This window comes from Heterodontus francisci, unplaced genomic scaffold (genome assembly GCF_036365525.1).
Source record: "Heterodontus francisci isolate sHetFra1 unplaced genomic scaffold, sHetFra1.hap1 HAP1_SCAFFOLD_778, whole genome shotgun sequence".
Lineage (NCBI taxonomy): Eukaryota > Metazoa > Chordata > Chondrichthyes > Heterodontiformes > Heterodontidae > Heterodontus > Heterodontus francisci.
In genome coordinates this window covers 243,509-264,490 of record NW_027140149.1, presented here as the reverse complement: position 1 = coordinate 264,490, position 20,982 = coordinate 243,509, and the positions used below count along the sequence as shown (strand labels likewise).

The 20,982-nt window shown below is 46.7% G+C and overlaps 1 protein-coding gene across 4 annotated transcripts in view; it reads left to right on the top strand.

The window, feature by feature from the left end:
- The first annotated feature begins 238 nt into the window (after positions 1-238).
- Positions 239-20,982, top strand: part of wdr81 (WD repeat domain 81) — a 48,598-nt gene continuing 27,854 nt past the window's right edge. For 3 of the 4 annotated variants that reach the window (XM_068025121.1, XM_068025122.1, XM_068025124.1), the window contains exons 1-4: positions 239-303; positions 1,455-4,993; positions 6,605-6,712; positions 16,004-16,191. In XM_068025121.1, coding sequence (XP_067881222.1) covers positions 1,528-4,993; positions 6,605-6,712; positions 16,004-16,191 — 3,762 coding nt within the window. In that variant the 5' untranslated portion in view covers positions 239-303; positions 1,455-1,527. The remainder of the gene's footprint in view (positions 304-1,454; positions 4,994-6,604; positions 6,713-16,003; positions 16,192-20,982) is intronic. The other variant, XM_068025125.1, reaches the window with a different exon arrangement.

The following is a 20,982-nucleotide window of genomic DNA, read 5'->3' as shown; positions in this document are numbered from 1 at the left end:
GTGGGAGGGTGTCTGATGGCAGGGTCTGGATCCAGGAGGTTGGTGTTGGGGTGTGTCGTGTCTGATGATGGAGGGGGGGGGGTGTCCAAGGGGGGGTGGAGAGTTCTGTGCCCTGCTGATGGGGGTGGGGGAGTCTCTGTCCCGGGAGGGGGGGGGGAAGCTGTTGTGTCCCCACATATTTTCGTCTACTTCCGGGTTCGGGGTCATGTGTTCACTGTGTATCCAATGTGCGGGTCATGTGAGCGGTCAGCTGATCATCCTTTCGGCAGCAGCTTCACCCGATGGAGGAGCAGCCGCTCGAGCGTGAGTCCGGGGAGGGGGGAGCGGAGGGGAGAGGAGGGGAGAGGCGCGGGGAGAGGGGAGAGGAGAGAGGCGCGGGGAGAGGGGAGAGGGGAGCGAGTTCCGACCGTATTCGGCAGCTGCTGCTCGGCTCCAGTTACAGGCTGAGCCTCGGAAACTCCTCTTAAACCGGGAGAGAGAAGCAGCAGAACAGAGAGAGACAGAGAGAGAACTGGATCCAGGGCCAAGAATAGGAGCTTTACTCTGTATCTAATCCCCGTACTGTACCTGTCCTGGGAGTGTTTGATGGGGGACAGTGTAGAGGGAGCTTTACTCTGTATCTAACCCCGTACTGTACCTGTCCTGGGAGTGTTTGATGGGGGACAGTGTAGAGGGAGCTTTACTCTGTATCTAACCCCGTACTGTACCTGTCCTGGGAGTGTTTGATGGGGACAGTGTAGAGGGAGCTTTACTCTGTATCTAACCCCCGTGCTGTACCTGTCCTGGGAGTGTTTGATGAAGACAGTGTAGAGGGAGCTTTACTCTGTATCTAACCCCCGTGCTGTACCTGTCCTGGGAGTGTTTGATGGGACAGTGTAGAGGGAGCTTTACTCTGTATCTAACCCCGTACTGTACCTGTCCTGGGAGTGTTTGATGTGGACAGTGTAGAGGGAGCTTTACTCTGTATCTAACCCCGTACTGTACCTGTCCTGGGAGTGTTTGATGGGGGACAGTGTAGAGGGAGCTTTACTCTGTATCTAACCCCCGTGCTGTACCTGTCCTGGGAGTGTTTGATGGGGACAGTGTAGAGGGAGCTTTACTCTGTATCTAACCCCCGTACTGTACCTGTCCTGGGAGTGTTTGATGGGGACAGTGTAGAGGGAGCTTTACTCTGTATCTAACCCAGTGCTGTAACTCATTCAACATCACTGAAACAGGTTAGGTGGTCATTATCACATTGCTATTTGTGGGATCTTGCTGTGCCTCGATTCCCACAACACAACAATGACTACATTTTTAAAAAGTACTTCATTGGCTGCAAAGTGCTTTGGGATGTCCTAAGATTTTGAAAGGTGTTATAGAAATGCAGTTTTTGCAGTTATTCTCTGGGTCAGAATGTTTTTTGACCTTTTGTGATGTTTAGTTTTGCCCTGATTCAATTTTGATTTTTGAAGGTGAGGCTGTCCTGACGAGAGAGAGCGGCACCAGTACAGCTGATGCTCGTGTAGTCCGAACGGGTGAGAAGTGATGATGGAGTGGCTCCTCGCCAGCGTTGAGAATGATTTGGGGATTGAGCAGAAGCAGCTGGTGTTGGGAGAAGGATGTCGGGTGGTGGCCTATGTGCCGGTGAAGTGGTTGAGCAGCCTGAAGGACAGAAAGACTCTTCCCAGCACCTGCCCCAGGCCTGAGGGCATCAGTGAGGCTGAGGTGAGGACCTTCCTCCAGCGTTCAGTCAACAAGCTGCCTGCTGGCTGGACCAGAATCTCTATCCAGGCCCTTCGCAAGAGCCGGCTGGGGTACCACATGTCACCAAGATCCAGCTCCCCCACAAGCTGGTCAGACCGACCAGGGAGAGGCCCAGGTTTGGACACGGTCTGTGGCTTCATGAAGCATGTTGCTGACCAGAATTACAGAAACCTGTGGTGCAAGGCGCATGGGAAATACGTGAGGCCACACATGACTAGCACGGAGAAACAAGGAGCTTCCTGCCTAGAGGTCGTCAAGAGATCGCTCAGCAGGGCGATGGGCTGCAGCTTCATTCAAGTTGGCGGAGACTTGCCATTCACCAGAGAGGCTGGACCTTCCCCATCCTCTGTCAGCGGAGAGACTCACCCCAATCTCTTCCCAGCTGAAGCCTTGCTGGAATCGGCCCACATGCTGTATGTGCTGCAGCCCTTCTCCCGCTATTCTCTCCAGGATGTTGTGACCTACAGCCCTGCCAAGTTGGCCAACAGCCATGCCAAGGTGCTCTTTGTCCTCTTTCAGGTCCTGCAAGCAATGCGGGCCTGTCACCAGGAGGGCCTGGCCTGCGGCAACCTATCCCTCAGCCACCTGATGGTGGATGAGAGGCTCTGTACCCAGCTACAGATCAGGCTGTCAGACTATGAGAGGCCGGAGGATGTGGAGCCGACAAGGGATGAGGCTGTAGAACGGGGCTGTGAGCAGCCAGACTGCTGCGGGCAGCCACAGGAGCTTCGAGGGCTGCTGACCGACTGGGTTAATGGACGAATCAGCAACTTCAGTTACCTGATGGGCCTGAACAAGCTTGCAGGACGCAGACCTGGAGATCCCAACTATCACCCGGTCCTGCCTTGGGTGGTGGACTTCACCGTCCCTTACGGAAAGTTCCGGGACCTTCGCAAATCAAAGTTCCGACTCAACAAAGGGGACAAGCAGCTGGATTTCACCTACGAGATGACGAAGGAGGCTTTTGTGGCTGGAGGCCAAGCTGGAGAACAGCTTCATGTCCCCCATCACATCTCTGACATCCTCTCAGACATAACGTACTATGTTTACAAAGCTCGGAGAACTCCTCGTTCTGTCCTGTGTAGCCACGTGAGATCCCAGTGGGAACCCAATGAGTATCCTGCCAGCATGGAGCGCATGCAGTCCTGGACCCCAGACGAATGTATCCCTGAATTCTACACCGATCCCACCATCTTCCAGTCAATCCACCCTGACATGCCGGACCTGGATATTCCAGCCTGGTGTGGTTCCTACCAGGAATTCATTGATATTCACTGCAAACTGCTGGAGTCTAAAGAAGTCTCCCTCAATCTGCACCACTGGGTGGATTTGACCTTTGGCTACAAACTGACTGGGAAGGAAGCAGTAAAAGCCAAAAACGTGTGCTTACACCTGGTCGACAGTCATGCCCACCTGACCAGCTATGGGGTGGTCCAGCTGTTTGACCAACCTCACCCTCAGCGCTTGGTGGGAGGCAGCTGTGCTCTGGCAGAGGCACCCGCCATCACCCGAAGCCTGAAGGAGGTGGAGGGGCGGCACTCCCGCACAGGGGCAGTCTGCCCAATTAACGGCCCAGTGCTGGAGACCACAGGCTCAGAGGGAGAGTGGCTAGTGGCTCAGGATTCAGGAGATGGTGCTAAGGAGGAGGATCTTGAGGAGGGCATGGAGGCACTGGATTCTCTGTATGCCTTGGGTAAGCCCTTGGAGCAGTCGTGTCCTGCCCCAGTTTGCAATGTCTTGTCACCAGAGCCTCCGGCTGCCCTCAGAGTGAACCGTAACAGAGGGGTAGTTGACCACGAGCTGCAGGAGGCCAGGATCTCCCTTCCCGAAGGTTTTAATCCTCTGCAGGCTCTGGAGGAGCTGCAGAAACTGGATAACTTCTTGGTGCGAGGGTTGTACAGCCAACTGGAGGAAAACATCTACCGAGCTCGGACTCAACACCTCTCCTTCTCCCAGCTCGTCCAGCGGGATGTGCAAGCGTTTGGGGTCCTCATCGCTGAAATCTTTTTCGCTCACCGGCTAAGAAGCTTGGCACAAGATGCCCCTCTCTGGGAGCGTTTCCTGGCTGTGCGTAAGCTGTGCCTCCACCACATGAAGGAGATTGCAGGCCCACTCCAGCATGCCGTATCCACACTACTCCAGCTTCACAAGAGCCCTGAGGAGTTGTTGATGACTCGAGCACATCGAGACCACGTCAGCCTGTTTGAGTATGAGCCTGTCTATGAGGGATTACCTCCACCCAGTCCAGCACTGCTGCTCAGCCCCTGTTGCCCAATCATCCCTTTCCCTCATTACTTTAGCACTCTTCACCAATTTGTCTGCAGTTACTGCTCTCACTGGGCACAAGATGATGATCAAGGGCGGGATTTTGTTTTCTCTCTCTGGCAGCAGCTGGATAAGCTCTTGGAGAAGATGCAGCCAGAAGGACTGGAGATTCTCCTCCCCTTCATCCTCGGACTCATGTCCAACAATTTGACCGCTGTCTACGCTGCCTGGTATTTCTTTGAGCCCATTGCTCATGCCCTGGGACCTCGCAATGCTTACCGGTACCTCCTGAAGCCTCTGGTTGGGGTTTATGAGAGGCCTGGGTACCTCTGCGGCCGTTTCTACCTGTACACTGATTGTTTCATCGTTCAGTTGATTGTGCGGTTGGGCCTCCAGCCTTTCCTCAGCAGCCTCCTGCCCCATATCTTGCAGGTCCTCACCGGGCCGGAAGGGGCTGAGGAGAGCCGGGTGCTGGGGGGTGCAGCAGACGATGAGGAAAATGTCTCTGACAGCCCGGCATCCTATAGCAGCAGTGAGCTGCAGGGCGCAGCCGAGCATGGTTCCTCCAGCATGGTGGACTTCTCCTCGGGCATCAGCTTCAGCGACCAGGCCGAGCTGACCGAGACCGAGGACTTCCAGAATGGGATCTTCCTTAGCGAGCGGGAGCAGGAATCTGTCAGCCTGGGGAAGCTGAGTGACAGGAGCAGCAACAGTGATACCTCTGCCGAGGATCGAGCAACTGACTCCGACTCCAAGGAGAGACTGAGTCTCCACTCGATGGACAGTAATCAGGACCTCAAACTGGTCGAGGGCTCCCTCCAGCCAGGAGATGAGGCGGAAGAGGATGTTCCAGACTCGGCATCCTTTTGCTCTCCACCAGCCTCCGATCCCAGGGCGAGTGAAACCCTCATTGAGAGGGAAAGTCTGGATGAGGAGGAAGGGGAGGAGTTTAGCGAGGGGAAGGAGCAGAAGATATTGCTTGGTGAGTGACTGGATTCCTGCTTTTTCCTGAAAGCTGAACATTGTTCTGTGCAGGTAGGATTTGCGGTTTCACTCTTCAGGGATTTGGATGAGGGGACGGTGTGTTATATGGGTGAGGTTGTGTGGACTGTCCTGTAACTCATTGTGGGGGAGCTGGACACACAAATGGCATTCCATAATGTGCCACATAAAAGATTAACAAGTAAGATAATGGCTCGTGGAATTGGGCTGATATATTAGCGTGGATCGAGGATTGGTTAATGGGACAGGAAGCAGAGAGTGAGCATAAACAGGGCATTTTCAAGTCGGCAGACTGTAATTGGTGGAGTGCCGCAAGGATCAGTGCTGGGGCCTCAACTATTTACAATCGATATTAATAACTTAGACAAAGAGACTGAGTAATGTATCTAAGTTTGCTGACAATACGAAGTTAGGTGGGAATGTAAGCTGTGAGGAGGACACAGAGGCTGCAAAGAGATAGGGACAGGGTTAAATGAATGGGCAACAAGGTGGCAGATGGAGTATAATGTGGGGAAGTGTGAAGCTATTCATTTTGATAAGAGTAGAAAAGTAGAATTTTTTTTAAAGTGTGAAGCTTGTATATGTTGATGTTCAGAGAGACTTGGGTGTACCTGTACAAGGAACACCGAAAGTTAACATGCAGGTACAGCAAGTAATGAGGAAGGCAAATGGCATGTTGGCCTTTATTGCAAGGGGATTGGAGTACAGGAATAAAGAAGTCTTACTAAAATTGTACAGGGCTTTGGTGAGACCCCACCTGGAATACTGTGCGCAGTTTTAGTCTCCTCATTTAAGAAAGTGTGGTACTGCAGTGTGTGGGCCATGAAGGGGGGCTGGGTACAGCACGTGTGTGTTTGGTGATGGTGGTCTTGGGGGGGGGTTGGGGTTATATGGGAGAACGGGGGAGAGTGTGTGTATGTGTGTGTTGGGGGCAGGGGGGTGATATGGGGGGTTGTTTGGGGGTGGGGGTGCGATACCGGGAGAGTGTGTGTTGGGGGAGGTGTCCAGTTGCGCTCTCCTGCTGGTAACGCTGTGCTGTTGAGCTCTCCTGCTGGTAAAGCTGTCCTGTTGCGCTGTCCTGCTGGTAACGCTGTCCTGTTGCGCTCTCCTGCTGGTAACGCTGTCCAGTTGCGCTCTCCTGCTGGTAACGCTGTCCAGTTGCGCTCTCCTGCTGGTAACGCTGTCCAGTTGCGCTCTCCTGCTGGTAACGCTGTCCAGTTGCGCTCTCCTGCTGGTAACGCTGTCCAGTTGCGCTCTCCTGCTGGTAACGCTGTCCAGTTGCGCTCCCCTGCTGGTAACGCTGTCCAGTTGCGCTCTCCTGCTGGTAACGCTGTCCAGTTGCGCTCTCCTGCTGGTAACGCTGTCCAGTTGCGCTCACCTGCTGGTAACGCTGTCCAGTTGCGCTCACCTGCTGGTAACGCTGTCCAGTTGCGCTCACCTGCTGGTAACGCTGTCCCGTTGCGCTCTCCTGCTGGTAACGCTGTCCCGTTGCGCTCTCCTGCTGGTAACGCTGTCCCGTTGCTCTCTCCTGCTGGTAACGCTGTCCCGTTGCGCTCTCCTGCTGGTAACGGTGTTTTTGTATCTCCTACAGACACGGCCTGTAAGACAGTGAAATGGTTGTCGGCGAAGCTGGGACCAACACTCAGCTCCAGATATATTGTGCGGAATCTCCTGCGTCTGCTCACTAGCTGCTACTTTGGTAATTTAACCCCTTGATATCCCGTCCTGTGGAGTTGGCTATTTAAAACTAATGATGGTGGAGTGAGTGTTTGGTTTAAACATGTTCTATAGTCTCACAATTGTTGCCATGTGTTGGAATTTCCTGGAGTAGCCATGGCGATTGCAGGTTATGCTCTGGTTGTACCCTGAGGTTATTTAAAGATTCTGCATAATTCTGTTGGTTGCCCTTTTTTAAAAAAAAAAAAATTCCTCCAAGTTTGTGGGGCAACTATTGCTCAGATCGTTCAGACAGGGCGGTGGTGCTGATAACTTCTCTGGCCCCCTTGTTGCTGCAGCTTTGAGATCTGATGACGGAGGGAGAGAGACACCTGGAGTTGCTGGGTCTGTTTGTAGCTGGCAGATTGTATCGGTTCCACCGGGTGACACAGCCAGCTCTGATGAAGGATGCTGCGACTCACTTGCTTTGCAGGTCAAAGGCTATATCCTCAAAGGAATGGTCAGCTGTCTGCACTCCCAGACAGTCAGGGGAGGGGATTCCTTCTGAGGGGCTCTGATCAAAAACCCCTCTCCTCCCATTTCACTTACTGTTCTGTGAGCTGATGGCTGGAGATGGATTCAAAATTGTGGAAACTCTCCGTGCTCTCTGTTTTTGCAGCATATACAGCACAGAAACAGGCCATTCAACCCATCTGCTCCGTGCTGGTGTTTATGCTGCACACGAACCTCCTCCCACCCCTCTCCATCTCCCCCTATCACCATATCCTTCTATTCCTTTCTCCCTCGTGTGTTTATCCAGCTTCCCCTTAAATATATCGATACTATTCACCTCAACCACTCCCTGTGGTAGTGAGTTCCACATTCTCACCACTCTCTGGGGAAAGAAGTTTCTCCTGAATTCCCGATTGGATTTATTCGGGATTATCTTATATTTATGGCTCCTAGTTCTGGTCTCCTCAACAAGTGGAAACATCTTCTCTACGTCTACCCTATCGAAACCCTTTTATAATTTTAAAGACCTCTATCGGGTCACCCCTGAGCCTTTTCTAGGGAAAACAATCCCAACCTGTTCAATCTTTCCTGATAGTTTTATCCTCTCAGTTCTGGGATCATCCTTGGGAATCCTTTTTTGGACTTTCTCCAGTGTCTCTCTGGTATGAAGAAAGAGTTGTCTAAAGCGGGCTGGGAAATAGACTACAAAGAAAGTCAGTAGATGAGCAGTGGCAGACTTTTAAGCAGATATTTCAGAACACTCAGCAAACATTCCAGTCAGAAGGAAGGACTCGATGAGAATGATGAACCACCTGTGGATAACAAAGGAAGTTAAGGAGAGTATCAAATCAAAAACAAAGGCGTACAAATCAGCAAAAGCTAGTGGTAGGTCAGAGGATTGGGAATTTTTTTAGAAACCAGCAGCAGATGACTAAAAAACTAATAAAGAGGGAGAAAATTGATTGAGAGTAAATTGGCAAGAAATATAAAAACAAGCAGTAAGAGCTTCTATGGGTATATTAAAAGGAAGAGAGTAGCTAAAGTAAGTGTGGGACCCTTAGAGGATGAGAATGGGGAATTAATAACAGGGAACAGGGAAATGGCAGATAATTTAAACCAATATTTTGCATCGGTCTTCACGGTGGAGGACACTATAAACATCCCAACAATAATAGATGAGCAAGGTGTAAATGGGAGGGAGGAACTTGTAACAATCTCTATCACGAGGGAACAGGTGCTGGACAAACTGATGGGACTAAAGGCAGACAAGTCGCCAGGACCTGATGGCCTACATCCAATGGTTATAAAAGAAGTGGCTGCAGAGATAGTGGAGGCATTGGTCATAATATACCAAAACTCACTGGATTCTGGTAGGGTACCAGCAGATTGGAAAACCGCTAATGTGACACCCCTATTCAAGAAAGGAGGGAGACAAAGCAGGAAACTATAAACCAGTTAGCTTAACATCTATCATTGGGAAAATGCTAGAGTCCATTATTAAGGAAGAAATAGCAGGACATTTGAAAAACATAATGCAATCAAACAGAGTCAACATGGTTTTATGAAAGGGAAATCATGTTTGACAAATTTGTTAGAGTTCTTTGAGGATATAACAAGCAGAGTTGATAAAGGGGAACCGGTAGATGTAGTGTATTTAGATTTTCAAAAGGCATTTGATAAGATGCCACATAAAAGATTATTGCACAAGATAGGAGCTCACGGTATTGGGGGTAATGTGTTGGCATGGATTGAGGATTGATTAACACACAGAAGGCAGAGAGTCGGGATTAATGGGTCTTTTTCAGGTTGGAAAGCCTTAACTGGTGGGGTTCTGCAAGGATCGGTTCTAGGGCCTCAGCTATTTACTATCTATATTAATGACTTAGAGGAAGGGACAGAGTGTAATATATCCAAATTTGCTGATACAAAAATAAGTGGGAGGGCATGTTGTGATGAGGACACAAAGAATCTGCAAAGGGATATAGATAGATTCAGTGAGTGGGCAAAAACTTGGCAGATGGAGTTCAATGTGGGAAAGTGTGAGGTCATGCACTTTGGTAGGAAGAATAAAAAGGCAGATTATTATTTAGATGGAGAAAGACTACAAAATACTGCAGTACAGAGGGATCTGGGTGTTCTTGTACATGAAACACAAAAGGTTAGCATGCAGGTGCAGCAAGTAATTAGGAAGGCAAATTGAATTTTGGCCTTTATTGCTAGGGGGTTGGAGTTTGAAAATAGGGAAGTCTTGTTACAACTGTACAGGGTGTTGGTGAGGCCACACCTGGAATACTGTGTACAGTTTTGGTCCCTGTATTTAAGAAAGGATATACTGGCATTGGAGGCAGTTCAAAAGAGATTCACTAGGCTGATTCCTGGGATGAAGGGGGTTGACTTATCAAGAATGGCTAAACAGGTGAGGCCTTTATTCATTAGAGTTTAGAAGAATGAGAGGTGATCTTATTGAAACGTACAAGATTCTAAGGGGGCTTGACAGGGTAGATGTTGAGAAGATATTTCCACTAGTGGGGGAATCTTAAACTAGGGGACATGGTTACAGAATAAGGGGACACACATTTAAAACTGAGATGCAAAGGAATTTCTTCTCTGAGGGTGGTGAATCTCTGGAATTCTCTACCTCGGAGAGTTGTGGAGGCTAGATCACTGAATGTATTTAAGGAGGAGGTCGGTAGATTTTTGAAATCCCGGGGAGTCGAGGGTTAGGCGGAGCAGGCCCGAAAGAGGAGTTGAGGCCTGGGACAGATCAGCCAAGATCTTATTGGGTGGCGCAGTGGTTAGCACTGCAGCCTCACAGCTCCAGTGACCCGGGTTCAGCTCTGGGTACTGCCTGTGCGGAGTTTGCAGGTTCTCCCTGTGACCGCGTGGGTTTTCGCCGGGTGCTCCGGTTTCCGCCCACCGCCAAAGACTTGCAGGTGATAGGTAAATTGGCCATTGTAAATTGCCCCTAGTATAGGTAGGTGGTAGGAGAATATGGGATTACTGTAGGGTTAGTATAAATGGGTGGTTCTTGGTCGGCACAGACTCGGTGGGCCGAAGGGCCTGTTTCAGTGCTGTATCTCTAAATAAAATAAAAAATAAATAAAATAAATGGGGCAGCTTGAGGGGCTGAATGGCCTACTCCTGCTCCTATTTCTTATGTTCCTCTATTTTCCATCCTATTTATAATGTGGAAACCAGAACTGTTCACAGTAAATCCAAGTGTGATCTAACCAAGATTCTGTACAAGTTTAACATAACTTCTCTATTTTTCAATTCTTCCCCTCTGGGAATGAATCCCAGTGCTTTGGCACTTATTAACCTGCATTGTTACTTTTAGTTATTTGTGTATCTGTAGCCCTGGATCCCCCTGCTCCTCGACACCATTTAGACTCTACTTTCCAGGCAGTATGTGGCCTCTTTATTCTTCCTATCAAACTGTATCACTTCACACTTTTCAATATTGAAGTTCATTTGCCAATTACACTCCCTGTCTGCACGTTTATTAAATGTTATCACAGCCCTCCTCTGTGTTAACTACACTTCCCCAATTTTGGTGTCATCTGTAGATTTTGAAATTGTACTTCTGGTTCCTGAGTCCAAATTGTTCGACCCAGGTTGGTAAATCTTTGTGAAGCTGATAAACCAGACTTTTGGAGGAAGACCCTTCTTTCTGATTCTCTTCCAACTGAACCTCTTAAATCCGGGTCCTTGTCAGACACTGAAATTACAGCATTTCCTTGTCTTTTTATTTCCACTATTTACCCCTATCTACCCACGCAGTCCTGCAGCACAGGAACTATTGTACTCCTCAATCTGTATTTATGCTGATAACCTCCAATCATATTGTAACCAGCTCCATTTTGGTCTTGTTCATGGGATGTGGGTGTCGCTGGCCAGGCCAGCATTTTTTGCCCATCCCTCATTGCCCTTGAGAAGGTGGTGGTGAGCTGCCTTCTTGAACCGCTGCAGTCCATGTGGGGTAGGTACACCCATAGTGCTGATAAGAAGGGAGTTCCAGGATTTTGACCCAGTGACAGTGAAGGAACGGCGATTATAGTTCCAAGTCAGGATGGTGTGTGACTTGGAGGGGGAACTTGCAGGTGGTGGTGTTCCCATGTATTTGCTGCCCTTGTCCTTCTAGTTAGTAGAGGTCGCAGGTTTGGAAGGTGCTGTCGAAGGAGCTTTGGTGAGTTGCTGCAGTGCATCTTGTAGACGGTGCACACTGCTGCCACTGTGCGTCGGTGGTAAAAGGAGTGAATATTTAAGGTGGTGGAGGTTCATAGTGATGGAGGGAGTAAGTGCTGCTGGAGGGAACAGAGTGTGAAGAAGGGAGTTTGGTAAGTGAGGGAGTTCATTAAGGAGGGGAACTATAAATTAAGAGAAAATAAATTTAATGAAATTAACACAATAAAGATGGTAGGACAGGTGATGTGTCGTGGCTGCAGTATGTGGGAGCTCCTGGAAGTTATGGCAATCCATGACAGTTATGTCTGTAGTAAGTGTCTGTGGCTTGAGGAGTTTCGGCTCAGAGTCATTGAGCTGGAGGCCCAACTGCAGATACTGTGATGCATCAGGGAGGGGGAAAGTTACCTGGACACTTTGTTCCAGAGGGTAGTCACACCCCTGGTCTGTTTTGGTTGGTGGTTAGGGACAAGAGGGTGTGACTCCGAGTCAGGCAGGTAAGGGAATTGAGAAGGTGGGAGTGGAGGAGCCTCAGCCCTTGCAATTGAACAACAAGAGTGAGAGCTGTAGTGTAGATGAGCAGACTGACCATGGCACCATGGTACAGGAAGCCATTCAAGCTGTGGGCGAAAAAAGGTAGGTAGTGGTGATAGGGGACAGTATAGTGAGGGGGGATTGACACTGTTCTCTGTAGCAAAGAGTGAGAGTCCAGACGGCTGTGTTGCCTGCCAGGTGCCAGGGTTCAGGACGTCTGCTCAGGGCTGATGAGCATACAGTGGGAGGGGGAGGATCCAGTCATCGTGGCCCATGTAGGTACCAATGGCATAGGACGAGGAAAGAGGTTCTACATAGTCAGTATGAGGAACTAGGCACCAAATTAACAGAATCTCAAAGGTAACTATCTCTGGATTATTACCTGAGCCATGTGCAAATTGGAGGAGGACAAATAAGATTAGAGAAATGAATGTGTGACTCAAAGACTGGTGTGGTAGAAGTGGGTTCCGGTTCATGGGGCACTGGCACCAGTACTGGGGGCTGTACCATTGGAACGATCGACACCTGAACTATGCTGGAACCAGTGTTCTCGTGAGTCGCATAGCTAGGGAAGTAGAGTGGGTTTTAAACTAAACAGTGGGGGCAAGGGATCAAATCTGGGAAGATATGATAAATCAAGGAGTAGAGACAAGGCAAAAGAGAAAGGTATTAATATGGGAAAAGATAAACAGACCATGACAGGAAGGGACAGAGCTTACAAATCTAAGAGTAAATCAACAGACAAGGCTAGAGGTTGCAAAAATAATACAAGGTCAAAACTAAAGGCTCTGTATCTGAATGCACGTAGCATTTAAAACAAAACGGATGAACTGAGAGTGCAAATAGAAATAAATAAATACGATCTGATAGCCATTACAGAGACATGGCTACAGGATGACATAGATTGGGACCTGAATATTGAAGGGTACATGACATTTAGGAAGGACTGGAAGCTAGGAAAAGTGGAGGGGTAGCTCTGTTAATTAATGGTGGTATTAGCGCAATAAAGAGGGATGACCCAAGTTCAGGAAACCAGGATGTAGAAGCGGTTTGGGTCGAGATGAGAAATGATAAAGGCAAGAGGTCACTCGTGGGAGTGGTGTACAGGCTATCTAATAGTAACCACACTGTAGGATGGGGTATAAAAGAAGAAATAATGGCAGCTTGTCAGAAAAGTACAGCGATAATTATGGGGAATTCCAACCTACATATAGACTGGAAAAATCAGATGGGCAACTGTAGCCTTGATGAGGAGTTCATAGAATGTTTTTGGGATAGATTCTGAGAACAGTACATTCTGGAGCCAACCAGAGAGCAGGCTATACTAGACCTGGTATTGTGCAATGAGATAGGATTAATTAATGACCTCATAGTGAAGGCACCGCTGAACAGCAACGATCATAAAATTATTGAATTTTACATTTAGTTTGAGGGAGGGAAGAGTGGGTCTAAGACTAGTATTTTAAACTTAAATAAAGGCAATTATGAGGGCATGAAAGTGGAGCTGGCTAAAGTGAACTGGCAAAGTAGTTTAAGGGATAAGTCAATAGAGATGCAGTGGCAGACATTTAAGGGGATATTTCAGAATACACAGAATGGATACATTCCAACGAGAAAGAGAAATTTCAAGGGGACAACTCGCCATCTCTGGTTAATTAAAACAGTTAAAAATAGTATCAAACTTAAAGAAAAAGCATATAATTGCGCAAAGATGGGAGGCAGGTCAGAAGATTGGACAGAATATAAAAAGCAGCAAAGAATGACTAAAAACTAATAAGGAGGGAAAAATTAGAGTATGTGAGAAAGCTGGCGAGAAGATATAAAAACAGATAGTAAGAGTTTCCATAGATATTTAAAAAAGAAAAGAGTTAACAAAGTGAGTGTTGGTCCTGTAGAAAGTGAGTCTGAGGAATTAATAAGGGAAAATAAAGAGATGGCAGATGAACTGAACAGGGATTTTGCATCAATCTTCACTATGGAGGATACAAGTAACATCCCAGAAATAGCTGTTAATCAGGAAATGGAAGGGAGGGAGGAACTCAAGAAAATTACAATCACCAGGGAAGTAGTACTGAGCAAATTGTTGGAACTGTGGGCTGACAAGTCCCCGTGTCCTGATGGACTTCATCCTAGGGTCTTAAAAAGAAATGGCTAGTGAGATAGTTGATGCATTGGTTTTAATTTTCCAAAATTCCCTAGATTTGGGGAAGGTTCCGTTAGATTGGAAAATAGCGAATGTAACTCCTTTATTCAAAAAGGGAGGGAGACAGAAAGCAGGAAACTACAGACTAGTTAGCTTAACATCTGTCTCAGGGAAAATGTTAGAAGCTATTATTAAAGACGTTATAGCAGGGCATTTAGAAAAATTCAAGGTAATCAGGCAGAGTCAACATGGTTTTGTGAAAGGGAAATCATGTTTAACCAATTTATTGGAGTTCTTTGAAGAAGTAACATGTGCTGTGGATAAAGGGGAACCAGTGGATGTACTGTACTTAGATTTCCAGAAGGCATTTGATAAGGTGGCACATCAAAGGTTATTGTGGAAAATAAAAGTTCGTGGTGTAGGGGGTAACATGTTTGCATGGATAGAAGATTAGTTAGCTAACAGGAAACAGGCTGTTTCTGGAAGCAGAGTCTTTGAATATTTTTAAGGCAGAGGTAGATAGATTCTTGATAAGCAAGGAGGTGAAAGGTTATCAGGGGTAGGTGGAAATGTGGAGTAATCAGTTCAGCCATGAACTTATTGAACAATTTCTGGTTGGCAAGATGTAACGAGTGGTGTGCCACAGGGATCTGTGCTGGGGCCTCAAATTTTTACAATTTATATAAATGACTTAGATGAAGGGACCGAAGGTATGGTTGCTAAATTTGCTGATGACACAAAGATAGGTAGGAAAGTAGCTTGTGAAGAGGACATAAGGAGGCTACAAAGGGATATAGATAGGATAAGTGAGTGGGCAAAGACCTGGCAAATGGAGTATAATGTGGGAAAGTGGGAAATTGTCCATTTTGGCAGGAAGAATAAAAAAGCATATTATCTAAATGGTGAGAGATTGCAGAGCTCTGAGATGCAGAGGGATCTGGGTGTCCTAGTGCATGAATCGCAAAAGGTTAGTTTGCAGGTACAGCACATAATTAGGAAAGCTAATAGAATGTTATCGTTTATCGTGAGGGGAATTGAATACAAAAGTAGGGAGGTTATGCTTCAGCTATACAGGGCATTGGTGAGACCACATCTGGAGTACTGTGTACAGTACTGGTCTCCTTATTTAAGGATGGATGTAAATGTTTTGGAAGCAGTTCAGAGAAGGTTTACTAGACTGATACCTGGAATGGACGGGTTGTCTTATGAGGAAAGGCGAGTCAGAGGCGATTTGATTGAGACATATAAGATTCTGAGGGGTCTTGACAGGGTGGATGTGGAAAGGATGTTTCCTCTTTTGGGAGAATCTAGAATTAAGGGTCACTATTTAAAAATAAGGGGTCACCCATTTAAGGAGAAATGTTTTCTCTCAGAGGGTCGTGTGTCTTTGGAATTCTCTTCCTCAAAGGCAGTGGAAGCAGAGTCTTTGAATATTTTTAAGGCAGAGGTTGAGAGATTCTTGATAAGCAATGGGGGTGAAAGGTTATCAGAGGTAGGTGGAAATGTGGAGTAATCAGTTCAGCCATGATCTTATTGAATAGCGGATCAGGCTCGAGGGACCGAGTGGCCTACTCTTGCTCCTAGCTCGTATGTTCCTGGGAGTGGAGGTTCCCGGGCGTGGAGGGAGAGCGAGGGAAGTTCTGTGTCCTGGTTGGTGTTGAGCTGCTTTTTGTTGCAGCTTCACCGTGCAGGGGAGCGAGGAATGTTCCAGAATATTCCACCACACTCCTGACAGAAACGTTTTGACTGAGTTAATCAGCTCCCTGTGCAATGTGTGATGACATTCTGAGAGCGGACGGGGACAGATTGTCAAGGCTGATAATTAATGTGGTTAAGCTGTAGCTGGGTGGGACAAGCATTGACACAAACCTCTGGGACATTCCTCTAATGTTTAACTCTCAACTTTGCTTCCAGCTGATATAAATGGAATTAATTTGAATTCTGTCTTTCACCCCCTTACAGGTTCAGAGAAGCATCAGTTTGTGTCGATGGCTGATGATGATCTGACTCATGTTGGCAATATCTATGAGCGTCGGGCAGTGCTGGGAGACATGATGGCAAGGCCTGTCCTGGAATGTCTGACATATGTGGCCCAGCTTTATGGAGAGCCAGTGCTTACGTACCAGTGCCTCACCTACATCGCGTATCTGGTAAGCTCAAAGCATGTGAGTTTCAGGCTAGTCTTCTCCCATTCCAACGTTCATGAGTGAACGTTTCTGAGAGAGTGCTGAGTGGGAGGGGAGGCGAGGGGAATGCTGTGCTTTGCCTTAGTCTGTGTTATTGGTGATCTTTCTAGCTTACACTGTGTTTGGGGTTTTTAATGGAAGATATTTTCTGTGGGTTTGGTGTCACAGGCCATTCTGTAAACGCCCCTAATGTCCCTTATGATCTGGAGTGTGCCTTTACCTGCCCATTGATCGGGATGAACAGTGATACTTTGCGATTTACTGGAATATAACTCCTACTGTTGCACAATCTCTGTCGTTGGGATCTGGGGCCTTTTCCTCTCTACCAGAGAGAGCCTCACAGAATACACAGAAACTTGTATTTATATAGCACCTTTAATGTAGGAAGACGTCACATGGTGCAACACAGGAGCAGAATCAGATAAGTTAGGACAGGTGACCAAAAGCTTGGTCTTAGAGTTGGTTTTAAGGCATGTCTTCAAGGAGGAGAGGTTTAGGGAAGGAATTCCAGAGCTTAGGGCCTTAACAGCTGACGGCACGGCTGCCAGTGGTGGAGTGATTAAAATTGGAGGATGTACAAGAGGCCAAATTGGAGGAACATCGCAGAGGATTGTAAAGCTGGAGGAGGTTGCAGAGATAGATGTATTAACAGTGATGATCGTCACTCCCCTCCCCGTTCCCCCTCTTCCCCCTCTTCCCCCCCCCCCCTCCCCCCCTGCCAGAACCTTAAAATTAGAGCCAGGCAGTTCAGGGGTGATGTCAGGAAGCACCTCTTCACATAAAAGGGAGTGGAAATCTGGAACTCTCCCCCAAAAGCTTCTGGATGCTGGGAATCAATTGAAAATTTTAAGACTGAGATTGAATGATTTTTGTTGGGTAAGGGGATCATGGGATAGGTTGATGGAATAGGTTTGAAAGGCTGAATGGCCTCCTGGTGTTCTGATTAAGCAGGGTGTGTTGTACACACTTCTGCAACAGCATTCCAAGTGTACAGGAGGACTATAACAGACAGACAAGAGCCATCACTGCAGGAAGGGTGTGTGGGGAGCTCGCGAGATGTAGTGTACAAATGCTGGTGTGACTGAGAGCTGTGTGGGTTTTCAGTTTGAGCATTCTGTGCTATGAATCATCACTTCTCATGCTTTGACCTCCAGCCATGGATGTGTCGAGATAATTCTCTACTGGGTGTAGACATGTCAACCCTGCCTAGAAGAGCCTGAGAGTTTGGTCACAATCAATAGACGAGGTAGTTGAGACACTGGATGGGCTAAAAATTGATAGCGTAAGTATTAAGATAGGCTGGATGTACTTAAAGCTGATAAGTCATCAGAACCAGCTGACATGCATCCAAGGATATTTAGGGAAGTAAGGGTGGAAATCGTGGAGGCACTAGCCGTTATCTTCCGATCCTCCTTAGATACATGGGTGGTGTCAGAGGAGTGGAGAATTGCAAATGTTGCAAGCTTGTTCAAAAAAGGTGTAAAGATGAGCCCAGCTGCGACAGGCCAGTTAATTTAATCTCCGTTGTAAGAAAGCTTTTAGAAACAATAATTCGGAACAAAATAAATAGTCACTTGGACAAATGGGGATTAATTAATGAAAGACAGTACAGATTTGTTGAGGGGAAAATTGTGTTTAACTAACTTGCTTGAGTTTTTTGATGAGGTAACAGAGAGGGTTGATGTGGTGTACATGGACTAAAGGCATTTGATACAGTGCCATATAACAGGCTTGTCAGCAAAGTGGAATAAAAGGGACAGTAGCAGCATGGATACAAAATTGGCTGAGTGACAGGAAACAGAGTAGTTGTGAACGGCTGTTTTTTGGACTGGGGGCTGGTATATAGTGGGGTTCCCCAGGGGTCAGTGTTAGGACCACAGCTTTTCTTGATGTATATTAATGACCTAGACTTGGGTGTACAGGGCACAATTTCCAAATTTGCAGATGACAGAAAACTTGGAAGTATTGTGAACTGTGAGGAGGATGGGGAGGTGGTGGTGTAGTGGGAATGTCACAGCACCCAGGCTATTGCTGTGGGACATGGGTTCGAATCCCACCACGTTAGATGGTGAAATTTGAATTCAATTAATGGAATTAAAATCTAGTCTAATGGTGACCATGGAACCATTGTCAATTGTTGTAAAAACCAATCAGGTTCACTAATGTCCTTCAGGGAAGGAAATCTGCTGTCCTTACCTGGTCTGGCCTACATGTGACTCCAGACCCACAGCAATGTGGTTGACTCTTAAAATGCCCTTTGAAATGGCCCAGCGAGTCACTCAGTTCAAGGGCAATAAATGCTGGACTAGTCAGCGACACTCACATTCCTCAAAAATGCATTTTTTAAAAAGGTAGTGATAAACTTCAAGAGGACATAGACCAGGCTGGTGGAATGGGCAGACACAGGAAAGATGAAATTTATTGCAAGTGATACATTTTGGTAGGAAGAACAAGAAGAAGCCATAGAAAATAAATGATGCAATTCTAAAGGGGGTGCAGGAACAGAGGGACCTGGGGGGGAGATGTGCATAAGTCATGGCTGGGCAGGTTGAGAAAGCAGTTAATAAAACATATGGGATCCTGTGCTTTATAAATAGAGGCATAGAGTACAAAAACAGGGACATCATGAGCCTTTATAAAACGCTGGCTCAGCCTCAACTGGAATATCGTGTCCAGTTCTGGGCACCAGACTTTGTGTAAAGGCATTAGAGAGGGTGTAGTAAAGATTCAGGAGAATGGTTCCAGGGATGAGGGACTTCAGTTAGATGGATAAGTTGGAGAAACCGGGTCCAAGAACATAAGAAATAGGAGCAGGAGGAGGCCATTCGGCCCCTCGAGCCTGCTCTGCCATTCAATACGATCATAGATAATCTGATTGTGGCCTTAACTCCACTTTCCTGCCTGCCCCCTCCCCCCCCCCCCCCCCCCCCCCCCCCCCTTAGCCCTTAACTCCCTTGTTCATCAAAAATCTAACTCAGCCTTGAATATATTCAATGACCCAGCCTCCACTGCTGTCTGGCAAGAGAATTCCAAAGATTAACAACCCTCTAAGAGAGGAAATTCCTCCTCATCTCCTGTCTTAAAAGGGAAACCTCTCATTTTGAAACTGTGTTCCCTAGTTCTAGATTCCCCCACAAGGGGAAACGTCCTCTCAGCATCTACCCTGTCAAACCCCTTCAGAATCTTATATATTTCAATAAGATCATCTCTCATTCTTCTAAACTTCAGTGAGGAGAGGTGCAACCTGCTCAACCTTCCCTCATAAGACATCCCCTTCATCCCAGGAATCAGCCTAGTGAACATTCCCTGAACTGCTTCCAATGCAAGTATATTCCTCCTTAGTAAGGAGACCAAAACTGTACACAGTACTGTAGGTGATGTCTCACCAATGCCCTGTACGGTTGTAGCAAGACTTCCCTACTTTTATACTCCATCCCCCTTGCAATAAAGGCCAACATCCCATTTACCTTCCTAAATACTTGTTGTACCTGCATGCTAACTTTTTGTGATTCATGTACAAGGACTCCCAGATCCCTCTGTACCACAGCATTCTGCAGTCTCTCTCCATTTAAATAATATTCTACTTTTCTATTCTTCCTGCCAAAGTGGACATCACATTTTCCACATTATACTCCATCTGCCAGATTTTTGCCCACTCACTCAACCTATCTATATCACTTTGCAGACAACTTGCTTTCCTACCTATCTTTGTATCGTCTGCAAATTTGGTTACAATACACTTGGTCTCTTTATCCAAGTCATTAATATAGATTGTAAATAGTTGAGGCCCAGCACTGATCCCTGTGGCACTCCACTAGTTACAGTTTGCCAACCTGAAAATGCTCCATTTATCCTCACTCTCTGTTTCTTGTTAGTTGGTCAATCCTCTATCCACACTAATATATTACCCCCAACACCATGAGCTCTTAACTTGTGCCGTAATCTTTTATGTGGCAGCTTATTGAAACCCTTTTGGAAATCCAAATATACTACATCTACTGGTTCCCCTTTATCCACCCTGCTTGTTACATCCTCAAAGAACTCTAATAAATTTGTCAAACACAATTTCCTCTTTATAAAACCATGTTGACTCTGCCTGCTTGCATTAAGACTTTCTAAATATCCTGCTTCCTTAATGATGAATTGTTTTTTGTGTCTTCTACTTTGAAGAAAGATACAAAATAAATGTTCAAAGTCTCTGCCATTTCCTTGTCTCCCAGTATTAATTTTCCAGTCTCATCCTCGAAGACCAATGCTTACTTTAGCCACTGTCTTCATTTTTATATATTTGTAGAAGCTTCTACTGTCTTTTTTTATATTTCTTGCTAGTTGACTCTCATTCTAATTTCTCTTTATTTAGTCATCCTTTCTAAAATGTTGCCAATCTTCTGGCCTACCACTAATCTGTGCAGCTTTGTACTCCTTTTCTTGGAATTTGATACCATCCTTAACTTTATTAGTTAGCCACAGATGGTGCAACCTTCTCAGAGTCTTTCATTCTCAATGGAATATATCTTTGTTGAGAATTATTAAATATCTCCTTAAATGTCTGCCACTGCTTCTATACTGTCGTACCTTTTAACTTATTTTCCCAATCCACTTTAGCCAATTCTGTCTTTATATCCTTGTAATTGCCTTTATCTAAGTTTAAGGCACTAGTTTCAGACCCAAACTTCTCAGCCTCAAACTGAATGTGAAATTCTATCATGTTATGATCACTCTTGCCTAGATTATCCTTACTTATTAATCCTGTCT